At 36.5% G+C, this 20,513-nt stretch overlaps 1 protein-coding gene across 1 annotated transcript; it reads left to right on the plus strand.

The window, feature by feature from the left end:
• Window positions 1-3,296: 3,296 nt before the first annotated feature.
• Window positions 3,297-20,099, plus strand: LOC129304019 (protein HOMOLOG OF MAMMALIAN LYST-INTERACTING PROTEIN 5). Its single transcript, XM_054943640.1, has 6 exons — window positions 3,297-3,549; window positions 3,754-3,854; window positions 4,436-4,545; window positions 6,234-6,309; window positions 17,485-17,625; window positions 19,048-20,099. The coding sequence occupies exons 1-6, from the start codon at window positions 3,456-3,458 to the stop codon at window positions 19,852-19,854; spliced, it is 1,329 nt and encodes a 442-aa protein (XP_054799615.1). The 5' UTR covers window positions 3,297-3,455; the 3' UTR covers window positions 19,855-20,099.
• The last annotated feature ends 414 nt before the right edge of the window (window positions 20,100-20,513 follow it).

Raw genomic sequence — 20,513 nt, forward strand, 5'->3', positions numbered from 1 at the left:
TTCACAAACTCAGTAACATTCCTCTTCATACCTTGCCACCACCAATGCTTCTTTATGTCATGGAACATTTTGGTCACACCAGGATGCATAGTATATTTTCTCCGATGAGCTTCTTCTAACAATCTCCTTTTGATATCTTCACTCACAGGTATATAGTTTCGGTCTTTATACAAGATGAACCTATCATCACTGAACTAAAACAAGGTAGTATGACCTTCCTCTATATCCTCTCATACATTTAACAAAAACTTGTCTTTCAATTGAGCTGCTCGAATCTCTTTCCAAAGCTCATTGGAAATTATGGTTGAGTGGATTGCATTCAAAGTAAAACCTGATGCCTCAAGCTACACCTCTAGCAAAGACAACAATAACTGATTTTCTTGAACCATTAATTCAGCCATATGAAGTGATTTTTGACTTAAAAGCATTTGCCACTACATTGGCTTTCCCTGGATGATACATAAACTCAAAGTTGTAATCTTTAAGGAATTCCACCCATTGCCTTTGCCTCATATTGAACTCTTTCTGATCCACAAGATATTTCAAACTCTTGTGATCACTGTGCACATTAAATTCTACGCCATAAAGATAATGTTGCCAAATTTTGAGAGCAAACACCACAGCTGCTAACTCCAGGTCATATGTCAAATAACTCTCCTCGTGAGGTCATAATTATCTGGATGCATATGCCACTGCTTGATCTTCTTGCATCAATACACACCCCAGATCTTTCAAAGAAACTTTTGTGTAAACCTCGTAAGGCAACCGTGGATCAGGAATTATCAACATTGGCACCGAGGTTAATTTTTCCTTAAGCTTTACAAAAGGCTAATTCATTGTTAGAGGAGCCTCTATCTATTCTACCACTTGAAGGGTTAGGTGAACTAACATCTCTGCTATTTAGTTACACTACATTTTCTCATTAGAAGAGGATTGCAAGCTTAAATCAATACAAAACAAGACTAAACATGCTCAGTCAATATTAAATTCATATCTTAAGTTGGTGCCATATTATATTAGTAGAATCCATCAAGATTGTAGTCCATGGTTGAAGGTTCTTCGTGTATACCAAACAATGTTCTCAACTTCTTTAGTTTCTATGAATCTCTACATGAATTTTCTAAATTTAGCCTATAGACAAAGAAATCTATTATTGGCAAATCATTTAAAAAACTGTCTCAAAGATTGCATATCTACTTGTCTTGAAGAGAGGCATCGTGCTCTTCTCTCTTTGAATTTACAATATGATAGCACTATACTATTGTATGCAGTAAACAAGTTTGAAGATGCTTTCACAAACATCTGGTCATTGTTGTATCCTTATATGGTTTCTTCAGAATATAAACTGCTTGATGTTGATGAGAAGATTTTAAGGGCCAAAGAATGCTTGAAACTTGCAAAGGGACTTAGACAAAACTATTCTGATTGGACTCCCATTAACATAGTTCCTAACACACCTGTAGATTTTGAAAGTGTTGAAATCCCTTCAGTTGATTAGGATGGCAATGAAGAGAATATAATAATTAAGAAAAGTGTGGATTAGGTTACTGAGGAGATTGTTAGCACAACCACAAAGTTGTCTACTCATATTTGCTCTACCATAGGCAAGTCATGGATTTCTTATGCCTCTTGGTTTTTCAAGAGAGCCAAGGACTCACTACTTAATAATAATGAAGCTATCCTTCATTCATGCTTCTCTCCAATACTTATTCCTAAAGTTTCACATGAGAGATTAAAGTTGACTAGGGATGAGGTGCAACAAGTTAAATAATTAGTTTTGCACCTTTTAAAGGACAAGGGTAATATGAAATGTTTTAAAGATGAACAACAAGATTGGAAGTTTTGGCTTGATTCACAAGATCAAATAGTGACAGCTCTAACAATATTGGTCTTGCAGTTAGTGAATATTATTCAAACAATGACCGTGACACTAAGTGTAGAAAACTATGGTGGTGAAAGTCTTTTAGCCATGATATCTTCTTGGTTGAAAATTTATTTGTTAAATGCAAATGTTGGGCTAGGAGAATCAGATGTATTATCTACTTTAAAAGGTTGAGATATTTTTGAAAATAAGTATTCTTAGTTTTGGAACTTACAAAATCTACTTGGAATTTATCATAAGTATTGAATGATTCTTCTTTTATTCTAGAGAGATTAGTAGTGCGAAGTTAGTAGATTATCCACTAAAGCATCTGTATAAAGGTTGGACATTGTAGATTTGAGTGCTTTGGGACTCAAGCATCTTGCTTAAGCACTGTCCCTATGGTAATGATCACATTCATGATGAAATGCTTATGGCAACGAGTAGGGTATAGTTCTCAAAGACATGGGTGTTATCCAATGTACGTTTCTTGCTGGATTAATGTATATCTTGGAAATCTATAGCTGAGCATCAAATGCATATTCATATCACATTCATCTGGAGAGAGGTTACAAAAATCAACTGCACATTATTGGTTTATTGATTTCTATAATTGGGTGTCATTAATCTTGGTTAAGACTGAATTTGATAATTAATCTCTCTTTGAGAAATGGGATAAATGTGCGTTTCTACCTTTGAAGTATTCTCCGAGAAGTACCTAACATTCTAAACTACTGATAAGAGAAATTTTTCCCTTAAAGTAATTACAATGAAATGCTTTTAACCTTTTCATTAAATTTATAATAGTTAATGTTAGAGTCTCTATTAGCATTTTCTAACAATCAACATTGAGAATTTGATGGTGAGGGAAAAAATGCTCAATTTTAATTTCTTGAAGGGTAGAATTGCTTTGACTAATAGTTTAGGATACTGGGTATTTTTCAAAGAATACTTCAAAAACAAAAATGCACCTTTAGCTTTGGGAAATGTAGTCATATTTCTAATTCTTTGCCTTTGTTTTCATTTCATTGGCAGTCAATCTCAATGTATTCTTCAATGAACATTGTGTATATGAACTTGTACTTGATACTAATGTTAAGTACATGTGAAAGTTACATCTTTATCTATACCTGGGATTTTTACAAATAAAAGGAACTACTTCTATATTAAATAAACTTGTTTCAATAAAAAAAAAACCTTGTTATTGCCGAGCTGACTTCAAATTCAACGGTTATTTAAATTTGTAATTTGATGCAGACCTGGAGACTAGTAAACTACTAAAACTAGTTCATTCATTTTCTCGGGTCTTTTTATGTTTTTATTTTTAATAAAATTTGCCTTTTATGTAAAAAAAAAAAAAAAAAAAAAAGTACAAGCTAAAGCACGGTGGTGAATACCATGAATGCCCAAAGTGGAACGGTGTAGCAGGATCGATCAATCAATCCGTTTAAATACCTAACGCTTCCGCGCCGCATAAAACGGTGTCGCCTCAAACTACAGTTTTATTCACAGTTCACCCGTGCAGACCTGCCCTCCCTGTAATTGGAAATCAAAATCGGTTTCTTCTGTGTTCGGTAACTTGGGAAGATCGAAGATGGCGAGTGAAAGCGAGCCCGCAAAGCTCCTCTTACCGTACCTTCAACGTGCCGATGAGTTGCAAAAGCACGATCCGCTTGTCGCATATTACTGTAAATCGCTCTCTTTTTTGGATTCGTTTTCAGATAAATAGCAAATTTTGTTGTATTTTCTATTCGCGTCTTTTGAAATTTCTTGTTTAGGAATTTGTGATTTTTTTCCCGCTGATCCAATTGAGCTTGGATTAGGGCGTGAACGGAAGATTCTGATACACTGGTCTCCCCTTTTTTTTGGTATTATTAATATGCTAAATTAAGGTCGGTTATATGCCATGGAACGTGGAATGAAGATTCCTCAGAGCGAGCGCACCAAGACCACAAATGCTCTACTTATTTCGCTCATGAACCAGCTTGAAAAGGTGCTATCAAAATGCTGTTAATTTTCGTCATGATGTGAAACTTTTATCGTTTTCCTGGGTTGGTGAGACGAAAGTGCATGTTGTTTGACATTTTTGCTGATCTCGCGTATAATTATATATGCTGGTTTAAAGTATGATATTCTTACTAGTTTCACTAATTTTAATTTTCATAATGTAGTTCCGAAACTATTGTTTTCTGATGAATTTGTATACGATTAATTGCTATTCGCCCAATAGTCTGATTATTCTTACTAGTTATCTTCAATTCCTGGATTTCTTGTCGTTGTTGAGTGTAAGAAGCTAGATTTTGGAACCTAAAATTTGCTTATGATTCTGTACGCTTCAATGACAGTCTGCAGTTATTTTTTAGATCGGTTTGGATGGGGTCCTGCTAGTGATGAGTCTTTTTTCTATATTTTCAATGTGCTTATGTAATAACCTCCTATAATTTGACCCCATAGTTATTTAAAATTTAATTTTGATTTCTTCATTGATTATTGATTTATCACTTTAGTTTCATGCTGTTAATATTCAGCACTCATAGTTGATAGTTGATTTAAAAGATTATCCTTTTCCTACAGGATAAAAAGTCAATCAAGCTGGGGCCTGAAGATAATTTACATCTGGAAGGATTTGCCTTAAATGTCTTTGCAAAGGCAGACAAGCAAGATCGTGCTGGACGTTCAGATTTGTATGTTAATCATTTATATAAGCTGTAACCATCTTTTAGGCTAGTCTGTTCCACTCTACTGTTCTATTACAAATCTTTAATCTGCATTTTGAGTGGAGAACATGGAGGAATAACAACTTTTGAGTTGATACTGTCTGCATGTTATTCAGTTATTGTTTATTTTGTTTAAATTTTTCATTATAATGTGGTTGGGGGACGTGGAGAACCTCTTACTGGTTATAATTCCCGCATGGATATTAAAAGCATCTCATTCTATGCATTTTATTATGCACATTATTTCATCTTATTGTCTGTTTGTTTATTTATCCTTTTCTGTGGTGAAGATTTTTGAAACATGGGAGCCCCATAATTTGTCCTAGGGAACCAATTTTTCCCCTCCATGATTGATCTTATTCATATCTTTTTTACAATATAGTGGAGAAATATTAAGGCCTCGTTTGGTATGATGAAAGAGTTTTTAATGGAATTAGAATCGGAATCGGAATTGGAATCGGAATCAAAATCGAAATAGAATTGAGTTTTAAAAGTGTGTTTGGTATGAAAATGAAATTCTAATATAATATTAATTTGTATATGTGCTTAAAATAAGAAAAGACTAAATTTCCCTTTTTCTCAAAATTAAAAAGACCTACCTTGTTATAAATGGACAAAATGATGAGGATAGTGGGGTCTACAAATTGAATTCAAGGGAATTGAAGCAATTCCATGGTTAATATGATGCAATTGAATTCTAACATTTTTGGTGGAATTAGGATTCTTGGGAATTGCAACTCTTTCATACCAATCATGTTTAAATTAGAATTCCATCTTTAATTCTATTTCCACCTTGCCAATTCAATGCTACCAAACATGGTCCAAGTGAAGTTGGGGAATTTTTTTTTTTTTCTGTTCCCTGTGGATCCTAGTTTCATTGGTGTGCTGTAGAGTAAATAGAGACCGAGGAGAGAGATTGTGATGCAATCCTTCAAGATTAAGAACAGGTAAATAAAGCACTAACAACCTGATCTAATAATCAAAATATCTCAAAATAAGGCCATAATGAAATCACATCAAAACCTACACATGATATTACAATCTACTCCTAAAATCTGGGAACTAACAACACCCTTGTCAAGCTGAAAAAATGTATGTTTAGCATTTTAAGCTTGCTCCTCAAGCCTTCAAACTTACTCAGGCAAGGATTCAGTGAGAATGTCAGCAACTTGCTGAGTAGGAGTATAGGAGAGACATATAATTGTATCAACTTTTTCTCTGGTGAAATTTTGGTCCCATTTATGATATTGATAACTTCCATGACACGTAGCCTTCATATTGATGCAATTGTTGATGTTAGGAACTTAAAAACAAAATGCTAACAACCTCATCTAATAACTTATTATATCATAAGATATAACTAGAATAGAATCAGAATAATAAGAAAAAAAAAACAGAACAAACAATTTCTCAATCTTCTCCTTAAATCTTGGAACTAACGACTGCATACTTGTTTGTCTTGTTTGTGTTGTTGTTCTAGTTTGTTTGTGTTTGACCTTTTTTTTTTTTTTTTTTTTGTTTCTTTTGGGCTTACACTTGGTCTGCTGTGTAGAAGTTTTTTAATTTCTTGTTCTGCTTATGACATTTACTGTCTGTAAACGTTTATTTTCATCTGTAACCAGCTGTTAACATTTAAAAGCCATGAATTTTGGCAGGAATACAGCAAAAACATTTTATGCTGCAAGCATTTTTTTTGAGATTCTAAACCAGTTTGGACCACTCCAGCCTGATGTAAGTATCAGATTAATGCATTGAATAATCGCTTTCTGCATTTTCCATATCATATACAAGCCAAAACTTATTTCAAATTAAAATAATTGTAAAAAATTGAGGAAAGATAGATGCTGGATAAAAGCTTGGCTTTATTCTGATAGTATGAAATGCATATATAGAGGCAACACGAACCCTATAACAGATTAGGATCAGGCCAAGATACTAAAAACAGAAAGAAAAAGCAAAATAACCTCCTAAAAATCAGGGCAAGATACATACTCATAATCATAATATTGAACACAGTAAATGATAAATATTAAATAAGAATTAGGGCACAGGGGTCACTGGGCATCGTTTGGCACCAACACCCCCCCTCAAGTTGGTGAATAGATATTAGTCATTCCCAGCTTGCTTCTAAATTCTTCAAATAGTGCTCTAGCCTATGGCTTGGTGAATAAATTAGCAACTTGCAGTTGTGCTGCTGAATGAGCTAAATCAATAATGCCCATGTCTATCTTCTCTTTAATGAAGTGCTTATCTATTTCAACATGCTTCGTTCTTTCATGATGTATAGGGTTTTCCACCATCACTATAGCAGAGTTGCTATCACACGTAATCTTAATTGGTGAATCTGTTGCTACTTTTAGTTCTTTTAGCACCCTTTGTAGCCACATCCCTTCACACAATGCGCCAAGGCCCTTAGTTCTGATTTTGCACTACTTTTGGACATAACAGATTGCTTTTTGCTCCTCCATGTCACCAAATTTCCTCACACAAAAATACAATACCCAAAAGTGGACCTCCTGTCAAGACAAGAGTCTCCATGGTCAGCATCTATATAAATTTTGATTCCTCTAGAATCACCTTTAGCAAAGAAAATTCCTCTCCTGGGAGTCATTTTAAGGTACTTCAAAATTTTGTTAACAGCCTACATATGCTTTTCTTGTGGATCATTGGTAAACCTACTTACCATCCCAATAGCAAAGCGAATATCAGGTCAAGTGTGGGATAGTTATATAAATTTACCTACTAGTCTTTTGTATTTGTCAGCATCGATAGGAAGTAAATATTCCTTGTTATCTAAGGTTCATTCTTCTTCATCCTCTTCTTTAATATCTAATCTGCATAAACATTCCATAGGTGTTTCTACTGGCCTTACACCTAGCATCCCTATCTCTTTTAACATATTAAGCATTTCCTTGGTTAGATTTAGCTACCTCCATTCCAAGAAAGTATCTTAGGCCTCCCAAGTCTTTTACTTCATATTCATTTTCCATTGACTTCTTTAGTCTCTTATTTGAACTAAATCATCATTGGTTAGTACTATATCATCAACATAAATATTAAGTATTGCCTTTTTTTCCTTTTGAGTGTCTCACAAGCATTGTGTGATCCGTTTGAGATTGAGCATATCCCAAGTTCTTAACAACTTTGGTGAATCTTTCAAATGAAGTTGTAGGTGATTGCTTGAGTCCATATAAAGATTTGTATAGTTTGCATGCTAGACCTGGCTTTCTTTGTTTTGATAATCCCTTGGGAACTTCCATGTACACCTCCCCCTTCAAGTCTTCATTGAGAAAGGCATTTTTAACATCAAGTTGATCTAAAGGCCAATCATAGTTGGCAGCCAAGGACAATAACATCTGAATGGTATTCAACTTTGCAACAAGAGCAAATGTTTCTTGGTAATCAATACAATAAGTCTACGAGTACCCCCTTACAAGAAGTTGGGCTTTGTATTTATTGAGAGCTCCATATGGATTATACTTCTTTGTAAAAACCCATCTACACCCCACACTTTTCTTTCCATGAGGTAGCTTAGTGATTTCCCAAGGACGGTTTTTATCAATGTGATTAATTCATCATGAATAGCTTTTCCCCAATTTTGATCAGAATCCACTTCTTGATAATTAGAGGGTAATTTTTCTTCTAATAACTTTACCATAAAACTTTGCATACAAGTTGAGAGTTTGTCATAAAGAGACACAATTACTAATAGGCTACATAGTACACTTTCTGATAGAGGAAGAAGAGAAATAGGGGGAGAGAGAGGAGAGGCAGAGAGATAGAGAGAGAAAGAGTTTAATTCATTTCATTCACAATGACCCATTACAACCTAGAGACCAATTTATAGAGAATGTATTTAAATACCCAAACTACCCTTATATTCCTAATTCCCCTAATTAACCCTATTATTCCTAATTCTCATGTATCAATACTCTCCCTAACAAGAGATCCTTGTCCTTAAGGATCAGTACAAAAGTAGGAAAATATATATCTAAAATAAGACTTATCCTTTTTTTTTTACCTTAAGTTGTTATAACTTGTAAAATAAAATAATTTAAGAACAAAATAAATGGACATTAAAAGCCCAAATTTTTTGTAGTGATCCTTCAATTCAAAATCCCATTATGGGAAGCCACCTAGACTTGTGAGAGACCCATTGTTGAAGGTAAAGAACACCGCATAGCTCCATCTTCATGACTCGATTCGACACAAAGGCTTTTTGAGTGGCCCAAACTTCTTCAACATAATGTCTAGCAGTATTGTAATTAAACTCATTTCAGATTATTCCCTTTTTCAAAAGGTTTTTGGGCCAGGGACGTTGGAGAAGCCCAAAACATGTAAGGAGCCCAAAACAAGTCTAAGCAAGGTCTAACAACACTTTCATCAAATCAATTTCCAATAGGGTTTAGATGATTGGCATGTGGATCACACTTGTGGCACCTTTGGAAAATACTTGCAAAAACCAGGGCCAAATACTAGTGTGACCTATCTTCTTCAACCCTAAAGTGGTTTAAGCTTTGCTGTCTTCCTTGACCTAGGTCTCTAAGTCCTTGAACTTTATCTTCAAATTGCCATTGCTCACGATTTGGCCATACTTGTGGGGCATGCTAGCGGTGCTTCCTTCCATAGCCGTTGATGGGGTGAGCCCCAATACAATGTGACAAGTTGTGGATGCTCTCTTCAAATGAAGGAATTCCAAGTCTGAGATCAAATTGACATATGAGAAACTGTGGCATTTGGGCCAATTTTGGTGTTGAGAACTCCAATGATGACATTAGAGCCGTAGTTAGATTTGAACCGAAGATCATGCTAGTTCTTGGGGCCAAGAATTTGAAGAGAATGAGTGGTATGAAGCTGATGGCAACAATCATCGAAGACAACCAGAATGGCAGGATGTTGTCTTATGGAATTGAGCTGCCAGTGATCAAGGGGAATAGAGAAGTCATGGAAAACAGTGCCATAAACATGAAGGATGTGAGTGGGCTCAACATACTTGGCAATGTACCAATGATAGTGGGTGGGAATGTCTTTGAAATTTTGTGAGTCGTCGTCATCATTGCTATCGAATTTCTCATTGAGCTTCAATGTTTTGAGTGCCTCCTTGACTTCTTCCTCATTCATAGTCAATCCAACAACTTCGTTTTGAGTCGCTCCTATAGTCCACTGCTCTTGATTCACTTTAGTCTCCTTGTCATTCTCATATTTTCCTTCTTCATCTTCTTGAATGTCATTCAATTTTGCTATTGTTTTAGCCTTGAAGTTACTATTCAATTGTTGGTCGTCGAATTTGTGCATGTTTGAAACATGTTTCCTCTATCCTAACGTTAGTGAAGATAGTTGGTCCAATGACTAAAGGCTTGTGGTAGAGGCAAAGGTCATCATTGTTGAAGGAGGGGGTGGAGGGTTATGTGGCGGTGTGTTAAATGGTGTACTCACGGTGACCACAGGAGAGTGCAAGTGCTGGTTGGTAAGCTTTGAGAGCTTTGCCAAGATTTCGTGCATCTGTTGAGAAATGTGAGACATGATTTGCTTGATCTCACTGAAGTCGTGAATCTATTGGTCTAAGGTTTGTTGGTTGCATTAAAGCAAAGCCGATTGCATCTGCAGATGATATTTGAGAGCACCAATGTGTTCATTGAATCGACTCTGATACCTTTGATAGAGGAAGACGAGAAATAGGGGGAGAGAGAGGAGAGGCAGAGAGATAGAGAAAGAGATTAATTCATTTCATTCACAATGACTTGTTACAACCTAAAGGCCTATTTATAGAGAATATATTTAAATACCCAAACTACCCTTATATTCGTAATTTTCCTAATTGTCCCTATTATTCCTAATTCCCATGTATCACTTTCTTACCCCTTTTCTCAAAGCAATTGGCCACCCAAGATCATTAGGAGTTGAAGTTGGGGTTGAATCTTGGACTTGCTGAGAGCTAGAGGGGTGATTAGGCTCATCAACATTTTCTGGAAGCACAATAGCCTCTTTGGATTCTGTATTATCGGCCATAAGATGATCGATTGTATCAGATTCAATGTTGTTTGGCTCAGGTTCAGATTTGTCAAGGTCCTTGGATGATTTGAGAGGAGTCTTGGGTGGTCCAAGAGGGTTAAGGGTCAAGGATAGGATCATTGGCAGCCAAAGTTGGTGACAAAGGCAAAGGTTCATTGGAGAAACTTGGCTGTATAGGCACCCATTCATGGTCACTCTCTCCCTGAATGGGAAGACGAGGGTAATATGGCTGAGTTTCAACAAACGTGACATTCATGGTGACAAAATTTTAAGTGGTGGAGAATACATTTATAACCCTTTTTGGTAGATGAGTATCCTAAGGAGATACATTTCAAGGCTTTGGGATCAAATTTGCCGCCATTATCATTGTGCACATAAGCAAGACAGCCAAAAACATGTTCTAAAAGATAGCGATTGAGATGTGTGGTTGAACCTTAAGGGGGCATGAAAGTCAAGGGTTCTTGAAGGCAATCTATAGATTGGATGTGCAGTAGTAAGAATTGCTTCTCCTCAATAGTTTTTTGGAATGCTATGTGTAAACATAAAGGCTCTAGTGACTTCTAAGAGGTGTCAGTTCTTTCTTCCAGTAGTGCCATTTGTTGTGGTGTATTGACACGACTAGTTTGATTAATGATGCCATTTTGGTTTAGGTATGTTTGCATGGCTGAGCATGTATACTTTCTTCCAGTATCACTATAGAGAACTTTAATGGTAGTCTAAAATTGCGTTTTAATCATGGCATGAAAGTTGATAAAAATTTAGACAAGGTCAAATTTTTCTTTCATAAGGAAAACCCATGTGAGTCAAGTATGATCATCTATAAAAATGACAAACCACTTGGCATTAGTTAAGTAGGAAATGCGAGAAGGTCCTCAAATGTCACTGTGCACTAGAGAACTATTCAGATGGTACACGTCGATGGGATTTGTAAGTCTTTTTTGTGTGATTTGAAAGTTGGCAACTATCATAGTGCGAAGGAAAGATATTTTTATTCATAGAATTGGGAAACAATTTGGACATGCAGTGAAAATTTGGGTGGCCTAACCTAGAGTGCCACAACAACACTTCATTAGTTGTGAATTGATCAAGTGACTTTGATTCAGTAATAAGACTAGTTGAGAAGCCACATTCAACTTGTTGTATCGCTAAACAGTAGAGCCCCTCTATCATCTCAAAGGTGCCAATCATCTTCCCTGACTCTAAGTCCAAGAAAATACACAATTTAGGGAGAAAGTTAACACCGGGAAATTGATGCAAAGTCACTTTGCTCATAGAAAGAAGACTGCACTTCAATTCAGGAGCATATAAAACATTTTCAAGTTTTAATTTGTTCAATAGATAAGCTGTACCAATTCCTTGAACTTTAAGGGATTTTCCATCGGCAACTTTGATAAACATAATAACTTTACATGGTTGTAAATTCTAAAGCAAACCAGGGTTACCTGTCATATGAGCAATGGCCCCTGAATCAACAATCCACATTTCTTTGTGATGAACCTTAGAGTTTAAGGCAAAAGTTGTGTTACCTGTGTAGGCAATATTGCTAGAAGCTATTTGCTTTTCGTGTGAATCATGTTTGTTTAATATCTTCCATAGGAGGTCAACTTCCTCCATACTTAGTGTTGTGTCACAATCAGATTTGTCCTTTGTGGTGGTGGCAACAAAGGCCTTGTTTTCTGACTTTCCTCTCCCTTTCTGATTAGGTGGCTTACCATGAACTTTTCAGCATACATCCTTGGTATGGCCAGCTTTTTGATAGTGGTCAGACCATTTGTTGCTTTTCTTTCCCTCGCCATCACCATTTTGAGTTCCCTTGGACACAAGGGCACTTGAAGTAAGATTTTCAGCATTGGGTTGCTTTCTTGAGATCAGTTTCTTTCTGCTTTCTTCATGCTTTACAGTAAAGAAAACCTCTCTTAATGATGATAGAGATTCAAGACTCATGATCCGTCATGATCTGCCCACGGACATCATCAAAGGCATCACCCAGCCCCAATAAAAAAGTATTTTATTTGCTGCTCCTCCTTAATCTTGACATATCGAGCAGCATCTTTCATGACGGATGTAAGTGTCTAATTTCTGCCAGTACATAACAAGGTTAGTATAATATTGTGTAAGGGATGAAGTACCTTTCCTCAAATCATGAAGAGCTCTTTCAATTTCCAGAATTGCATCTCTGTTTTTAATAGAGGCAAACAAGTCCTTGGCAGCCTCCTAGACTTCATTGGCTGACCCAAGCAAAGCAAAACTGGCACTGATTTCTTGGGTCATTGAATTCATTGGCCATGCCTAAACAATTGAGTCATCAGCCTCCCATGTGGAAAACTTGCTATTAGTCATAACAGGTCTTGGAGTTGCACTAGTAAGGTGCCCAGACTTCCCTTTGCTTGTAGCATACAAGCGCATGCCTGCAGCCCATTGAATAGAGTTCTGACCATTCAATCTATGAATGGTGATTGCAGAAGCATCATTTGGTGCTTGGTTGGTTGCAACAGTACAACAACAACAACAACAACAAGCCTTTATCCCACTAGGTGGGGTCGGTTACATGGATTGCAAGACGCCATTGTGCTCTATCATTTATTAAGCTTTTAGAAATATTATTAATTAAGAGATCACGTTCAACAACTTTCAAGAGTGTTCTCTTAGGCCTTCCTCTACCTCTCTTAGTCGGACTCAAAGTTATATGTTCCACTCTTCTCACTGGTCCCTCCCTTAGTCTTCTTTGTACATGCCCAAACCATCTCAACCGATTTTCTACCATTTTTTCCTCAATAGGTGCCACCCTCACTTTTTCACGTATGTGCTCATTTCGAATTTTATCTTTACATGTATGTCCGCACATCCATCGTAACATTCTCATCTCTGCTACTCCAACTTTATGCTCTTGCTGTCCCGTTAGAGCCCAGCATTCACTACTATATAACATTGCCGGTCTGATAGCAGTACGATAAAACTTTCCTTTAAGTTTATTAGGCACCTTACGGTCACAAATAACTCCTTTAGCTTTTCTCCAATTAAACCACCCAGCTTGAATTCTATGTGAAATATCTCCACTGATTTCACCATCATTTTGAATAATGGCTCCCAAATATCTAAACTTTTCCACTTGAGGTATAATTTGATCTCCCAATTTCACTTCCAAATTATTTTCGAATAGTCCTTTACTAAATTTACAATATAAATATTCCGTCTTACTTCTACTCAGACGAAAACCTTTCGACTCCAATGTCCTCCTCCATAACTCAAGTTTGCAATTAACCTCTTCTCTTGTTGGGAATTTTTGTTGGTTGCAACAGTAGATGGGGAATTTTTGTTCCCCCTTGATTCATTGCCACCACCCTGGCCTTCGTTGTGCAGCCCAAATCTGAATTGGATCATAGCTGCTTTGATACCATGAGGAGATATAGATGCTGGATAAAAGCTTGGCTTTATTATGATAATATGAAATACATATATAGAGACGACACCCACCAAGAACAAATTAGGATCTGGCTGAGATACTAAAAACAGAAACAATAAGCAAAATAGATCTCCTAAAAAATCAGGGACAGATACAATACTCATAATCGTAATATTAAACATGGTACAACAACAACAACAAGCCTTTATCCCACTAGGTGGGGTCGGCTACATGGATTGCAAGACGCCATTGTGTTCTATCATTTATCAAGCTTTTAGGAATATTATTAATTAACAGATCGCGTTCAATAACTTCCAAAAGTGTTCTCTTAGGCCTTCCTCTACCTCTCTTAATCGGACTCAAAGTTATATGTTCCACTCTTCTCACTGGTGCCTTCCTTGGTCTTCTTTGTACATGCCCAAACCATCTCAACCGATTTTCTACCATTTTTTCCTCAATAGGTGCCACCCTCACTTTTTCACGTACGTGTTCATTTTGAATTTTATCTTTACGTGTATGTCCGCACATCCATCGTAACATTCTCATCTCTGCTACTCCAACTTTATGCTCTTGCTGTCCCGTTAGAGCCCAGCATTCACTACTATATAACATTGCCGGTCTGATAGCAGTGCGATAAAACTTTCCTTTAAGTTTATTAGGCACCTTACGGTCGCAAATAACTTCTTTAGCTTTTCTCCAATTAAACCACCCAGCTTGAATTCTATGTGAAATATCTCTACTGATTTCGCCATCATTTTGAATAATGGCTCCCAAATATCTAAACTTTTCCACTTGAGGTATAATTTGATCTTCCAATTTCACTTTCAAATTATTGTCGAATAGTCCTTTACCAAATTTACAATATAAATATTCCGCTTTACTTCTACTCAGACGAAAACCTTTCGACTCCAATGTCCTCCTCCATAACTCAAGTTTGCAATTAACCTTTTCTCTTGTCTTTGTTATAAGAACTATATCATCTGTGAAGAGCATACATTTCGAAATTTCCTCTTGAATATGTTCCGTCAAAACATTTAAGATCAAGTTGAACAAATAAGGACTCAGAGATGATCCTTGATGTAGTCCAATCTTTATAGGAAAATCCTTTGTTTGACCACTAGGCGTTCTTATACTAGTTTTTACCCCCTCATACATATCTTGTATGGCTTTAATATAAGCAATCTGTACTTCCTTTTTTTCTAACACTTTCCAAAGCATTTCTCTTGGTATACGGTCATAAGCTTTTTCCAAATCAATAAAAATCATGTGTAGATCTTTATCTTTACAACGATACTTTTACATTAATCCCCTTAGTAGATAAATCGCCTCTATAGTTGATCTACCTGGCATAAAACCAAACTAATTCTCAGAAATACTTGTCTCAAATCTCAACCTGTGCTCAATTACTTTCTCCCACAATTTCATTGTGTGGCTCATGAGTTTAATCCCTTTATAGTTAGTATAATTCTGAATATCTTCTTTATTTTTATAAATAGGAATTAATGCACTTCTCCTCCACTCATCAGGCATTTTCTTGGACTGTAAAATCATATTAAATAATTTAGTTAACCATCTCACCCCTTCTTCACCTAAACATTTCCACGCTTTGATAGATATACAATCAGATCCATTGGCTCTACCATTTGCCATTTTCTTAAGAGCTTCCTTTACCTCCTTATCACGTATTATTCGATAGAATGACAAATTTTGTTCTCTTTCACTAGTTACTAAATCCTCCAAATTACTAGATGAACCTTCATCATCATTGAAAAGTTTAGAAAAGTAAGTCTCCCATCTATTTTTAATTTCATCATCTGTAACTAAAGTTCTTCTCTCTTCATCCTTAATACACCTTACTTGTTCTAGATCTCTTGATTTTCTTTCCCTACTCTTGGCAATCTTATAAATATTTCGCTCTCCTTCCTTCGTCTTAAGGCTCTTATAAAATTCTTCAAAAGCTTTAGAACGAGCTTCACCCATAGCTCTCTTAGTTTCCTTCTTAGCCATATAGCACCTCTCCCAATTTTCCTCATTGTTACACAAATGTATGGCTTTAAAATAGTTCTTCTTATACTTGATTTTGTCCTGTACACTATTATTCCACCATCAAGACTCCTTATCTCTCGGACCAGAACCTTTTGATTCTCCCAAAACTACTTTTGCAACCTCCCATATCTTTTTAGCCATATCCTCTCACATGATGTTAGCACTTCCCTGAGCTTCCCAAATTCCTTTATCCAAAAGATTTCGCTTGAAAATATCTTGCTTCTCACCTTTTAATTGCCACAACCTAATCCTTGGTGTTACTACTTGTCGACGTTTTTTGATTTTACTCATAATACACACATCAAGGACTAGGACCCTATGTTGTGTCGTTACAGCATCTCCGGGGATCACCTTGCAATTTTTACAAAGTCTTCTATCTGTGTTCCTAACCAAAAGAAATTAATCTGTGACCTTGAGGCTCTACTTTTGTAAGTGATGAGATGCTCATCTCTCTTCTTGAAATAAGTATTGGCAATCTTAAAATCATAAGACAATAAGAAATCAAGAAGAGTTTGTCCTTCATTGTTTAGCTCTTCAAAACCAAAACCACCATGCACCCTCGCATACTGACCAGCTTCCCTCCCGACATGCCCATTAAAGTCTCCTCCAATAAAAATCTTTTCACTCTATGGTATCTGTCGAATCAACCCCTCCAGATCCTACCAAAATAATTCCTTAAGACTGGCTTCTGTCCCGACTTGCGGCCCATAAGTGCTAACAATATTAACATTCTCACGTCCAATTATCATTTTTAAGGAAATAATTTTGTCTCCAATTCTGCTAACTTCTACAACGTTCTTCTTCCACTCCTTATCTATAATGATGCTTATTCCATTGCGTGCACTTACTTTTCCTGTATACCAAAGTTCGAAACTTTGAATATCCTTAGCTTCTTCTCCACGCCATTTTGTTTCTTGCAGGCAAAGGATATTGATTTTCCTTTGAATCATAATCCCTACAACCTTTATAAATTTACAATTCAATGTCCCAACATTCCAAGTACCAAATCTAATTTTGCTCTCATGGACTAATTTCTTTAGCCGCGTGCGTCTAGAATGACGCGGTAGCCCTTGCTCATTTAACACTACATCCGGAAGCCGAAGCAGCGGCTCTAACTCACTTATCATTGTACTCGAGCCATGCAGCGCGTTACTTACGGGCAACGACCTAGCATTAACATTATAATGTCTATTGTCCATGTTCATGATAGATTCAACAAAGTTTTATATTGGCTGTTGATGGCCTAACACAACCCTCCTCCCTTACCCGGGCTTGGGACCGGCTATAAACATAGGCGGAGTTTAATATTAAACATGGTAACTAATAGATATTAAATGAGAATTAGGGCACGGGGCCCATTGGGCCTTGTTCGGTGCCAATAAATAATAATGTAGTATGGATTGATATCACTGTTGGGCTTACACTTCAATGAGTTTCCTCCACAGCTTGAGCAGAAACAGAAATATGCAGTCTGGAAAGCAGCGGATATAAGGAAGGCTCTGAAAGAGGGAAGAAAGCCCATGGCTGGTCCTCCTGCTGATGATGAGGATCTATCAATACCATCAAGCATTCCTAGTGGTGAAAATGTATGTTTCTAAACTCAACTTTGTGTCCCAAGTTTTCAATAAAATATTGCTTGTAATCATTTTGGCATATATAGCAGCTGTATTTTTTATTCTTTCATAACCATTTGTTGTTCTGTGCCATCAGAAACAGTCTCGACAACCCAATTTGAAAAGAAAAAGTTTTAATTTTTTGATTGAGAGATGTTAGATAATTATGACAGGGATTGTTGATAAATTTCAGAGGTTAATCCCATAGGTGTAATGAATCATGTAAGGTGGTGTAGAAACATCAAAGGCAGGATAAGAGAGATTACAGCCCCTTAATGGTATATCCATTTCATGTGCAGTATGGTGTCAGTGAGAGTTATGAAGAAATCTGCTGGGGATAACACACACACACACACACGCACACAAACAAAAGTTCTGCTGATGATGAAAGGTTTGCCTTTTCATTATTTTTGTACAACTTGTTCTTTTGTTTCCCCTGTTGGCCTCCTTTCATGTTGGTCTCTAGTGGTAAGGCTAGGGGCAGGTTTCTATTACAACTTTAATGACAAGATCCTTCTAAGCATCTGATGCCACATTTTTAAATAAAAATGCATGCAGAAGATTGCATATTGCATCAGAATGCAAAATCGTTCAATAATAAAAGCTGTCCTTTTCAAGTACAATATGGAGGGAAAGTCAAGATTTGGATGTATGTTGTGAAATGAATGACCCGTTTGTTTAAGCTTTTTTCATGAAAAAATTACTCATTTTCTTAAAAAATCTATTTTTGTAAAAATTTTATGATATTTGCTAAACTTTTTAAAATAATCAAAATATGGAAAAAAAAGCATATTTTTTATTATTTTGAGAAGCTACTTCATGTGGCTTTTGCGAAGAATTTGATGTGGTAGATAGTATAGAATGTCATAAAAATACGAAGAGACACAAAAATATCATAAATTTTAAAATAACTAAATAATAAATCATCTTTTTAACAAATATCCACAAAGATCCAAAGGATATTGTAAAATCTAAGTCACTATATGATAATCACATTTTATCACAGTATCCAAACATAACATAATTTGAAATTTTTATAAAATCTCTACAAAAAATATATCTTTTTATAAAATATCTAAACTAAAAATTACTTACTTTTTAATCTTCAACAAATGGGCCCCTAAGTATGAATTAAGGTAATGAAAAATTTGTGCTGTTCAAAGCTGATCTCTGATTCAAATGGCACTCTTCCTTATGAATTTTTATTTGTAACAGCTTGAAAAAATATATTCATGAAATCCTGATATGCTGGCTGGACTTTCAGATCTTAAGATTTTTCTTTTTTGCTTGGATGGATTGATGAATATAATAATATTCTTTACTAACATTTAATTTTTATAGGCATTAGAAAGAAAACTACATATACACACACAAGTAACATTCAACTGCTTGCAGGACCTTGGGACTACTGCAAATGCATTGACCACTCCTGGGCTACGTTCTGATGCATCGCATGATTATGATGATCCTGTCAACTATGCTGGAATGCCGAGCGTTCCTCCAGCACCTAAATTCCATGATAATATTAACGATCAGCATTCTTCAAACATTCCACCTTCTATGCAGTTCCAAGACAGAGAAAATAGTCAACATTCATTTAACATTTCTCCACCATCCTACCATTCAAGTTACCCTTCCCAAGATTATCCTCCTCCTCCTCCTCCTCATTCTCAAGATTACCATCCTCCTCCACCTTCCCAAGATTACCACCCTCCGCCTCCGGCTAGATCAGAGAGTCCTTATTCTCCGCTCTACACTAATCAGCAGTACTCACAAGACCACCCACAGCATTTATCTCCTAATTATCCTTCTCATGAAACTCCCGTATCTTACTCTTATCCCCATTTTCAGTCATATCCCAGTTTTACGGAAAGTAGTCTACCATCGGTCCCTTCAAACCTTAGTTACTACCAAGGTTCTGGCGGGTCATATTCTTCTGAGTCAGCTCCTCGAACTACAAACTATTCTTCAGGTGCCTTACACGATTCCAGCAGCCGGAGTGGAACTGTACTGGAACCAACTTCAACTTCTCAGACATACCAGTATGATAGTAACTACCAGCCACCTCCCGAGAAAGTTGCAGAGGCACACAAGGCTGCCAGATTTGCTGTTGGGGCACTAGCATTCGATGACGTCTCGGTTGCGGTAGACTACCTGAGAAAATCACTGGAGTTGTTGACAAAACCATCAGCTGGTCAGTAGGATTTTTATCACAAACTGGTGGGGATTTCCGTCGTTTCAACTTTTGCATGTCCCCCTTTGTGAATATTGATTTTTGCATGAATATCAGGAAATACAGCAAACCAGACTTGAATAGAAACTACGAAGTTTAGTCTCATCCGTTTGCAACATTTCAATCTGTGTGGATATATTAACTGATGTTTATACTCGAATGTTGATGATTATTTTAGTTATGCCAGTTTCGTAGAATCATAGAATTTTCCCCATTTATCTCTCTTCATTAGTAGTTTGCGTGGCTCAAGTTCCTTATTAAATAAATTTTGGGAAGAACATGCATAAAGAAGTAACTCTAAGAAATTATCACACAAAAATGTCTCCAAGTCTGGTTTTTTTTTTTTTTTTGGGGGGGGGGTTGGTTGTGTTATGTCGGGGGGGGTGGGGGGGGGGGAATCAGACTTTCGTGTTGTAGAGGCTGGCCATGTCTCCGAGCCCCACATCGACCGAAATACTGGATACGGCGTCCTTGTCTGTCAATAAAAAGATGGGTGCTGGCCCGTTTGATTTGTGAGCTTGGCTGGCAGCACGTAACAGTTACCGGCCTCCTGGTAACTTTTAAACCATGGTTTTGAGGTTTTTGCTCTCCTCCTTTGCTTTTCCCTCCACTTTTCTCTCTTCTAAAA

The sequence above is a fragment of the Prosopis cineraria genome, unplaced genomic scaffold, assembly GCF_029017545.1.
Source record: "Prosopis cineraria cultivar Desert tree isolate PC_DT_omini unplaced genomic scaffold, ASM2901754v1 PC2, whole genome shotgun sequence".
In the NCBI taxonomy this organism is placed as follows: domain Eukaryota; kingdom Viridiplantae; phylum Streptophyta; class Magnoliopsida; order Fabales; family Fabaceae; genus Prosopis; species Prosopis cineraria.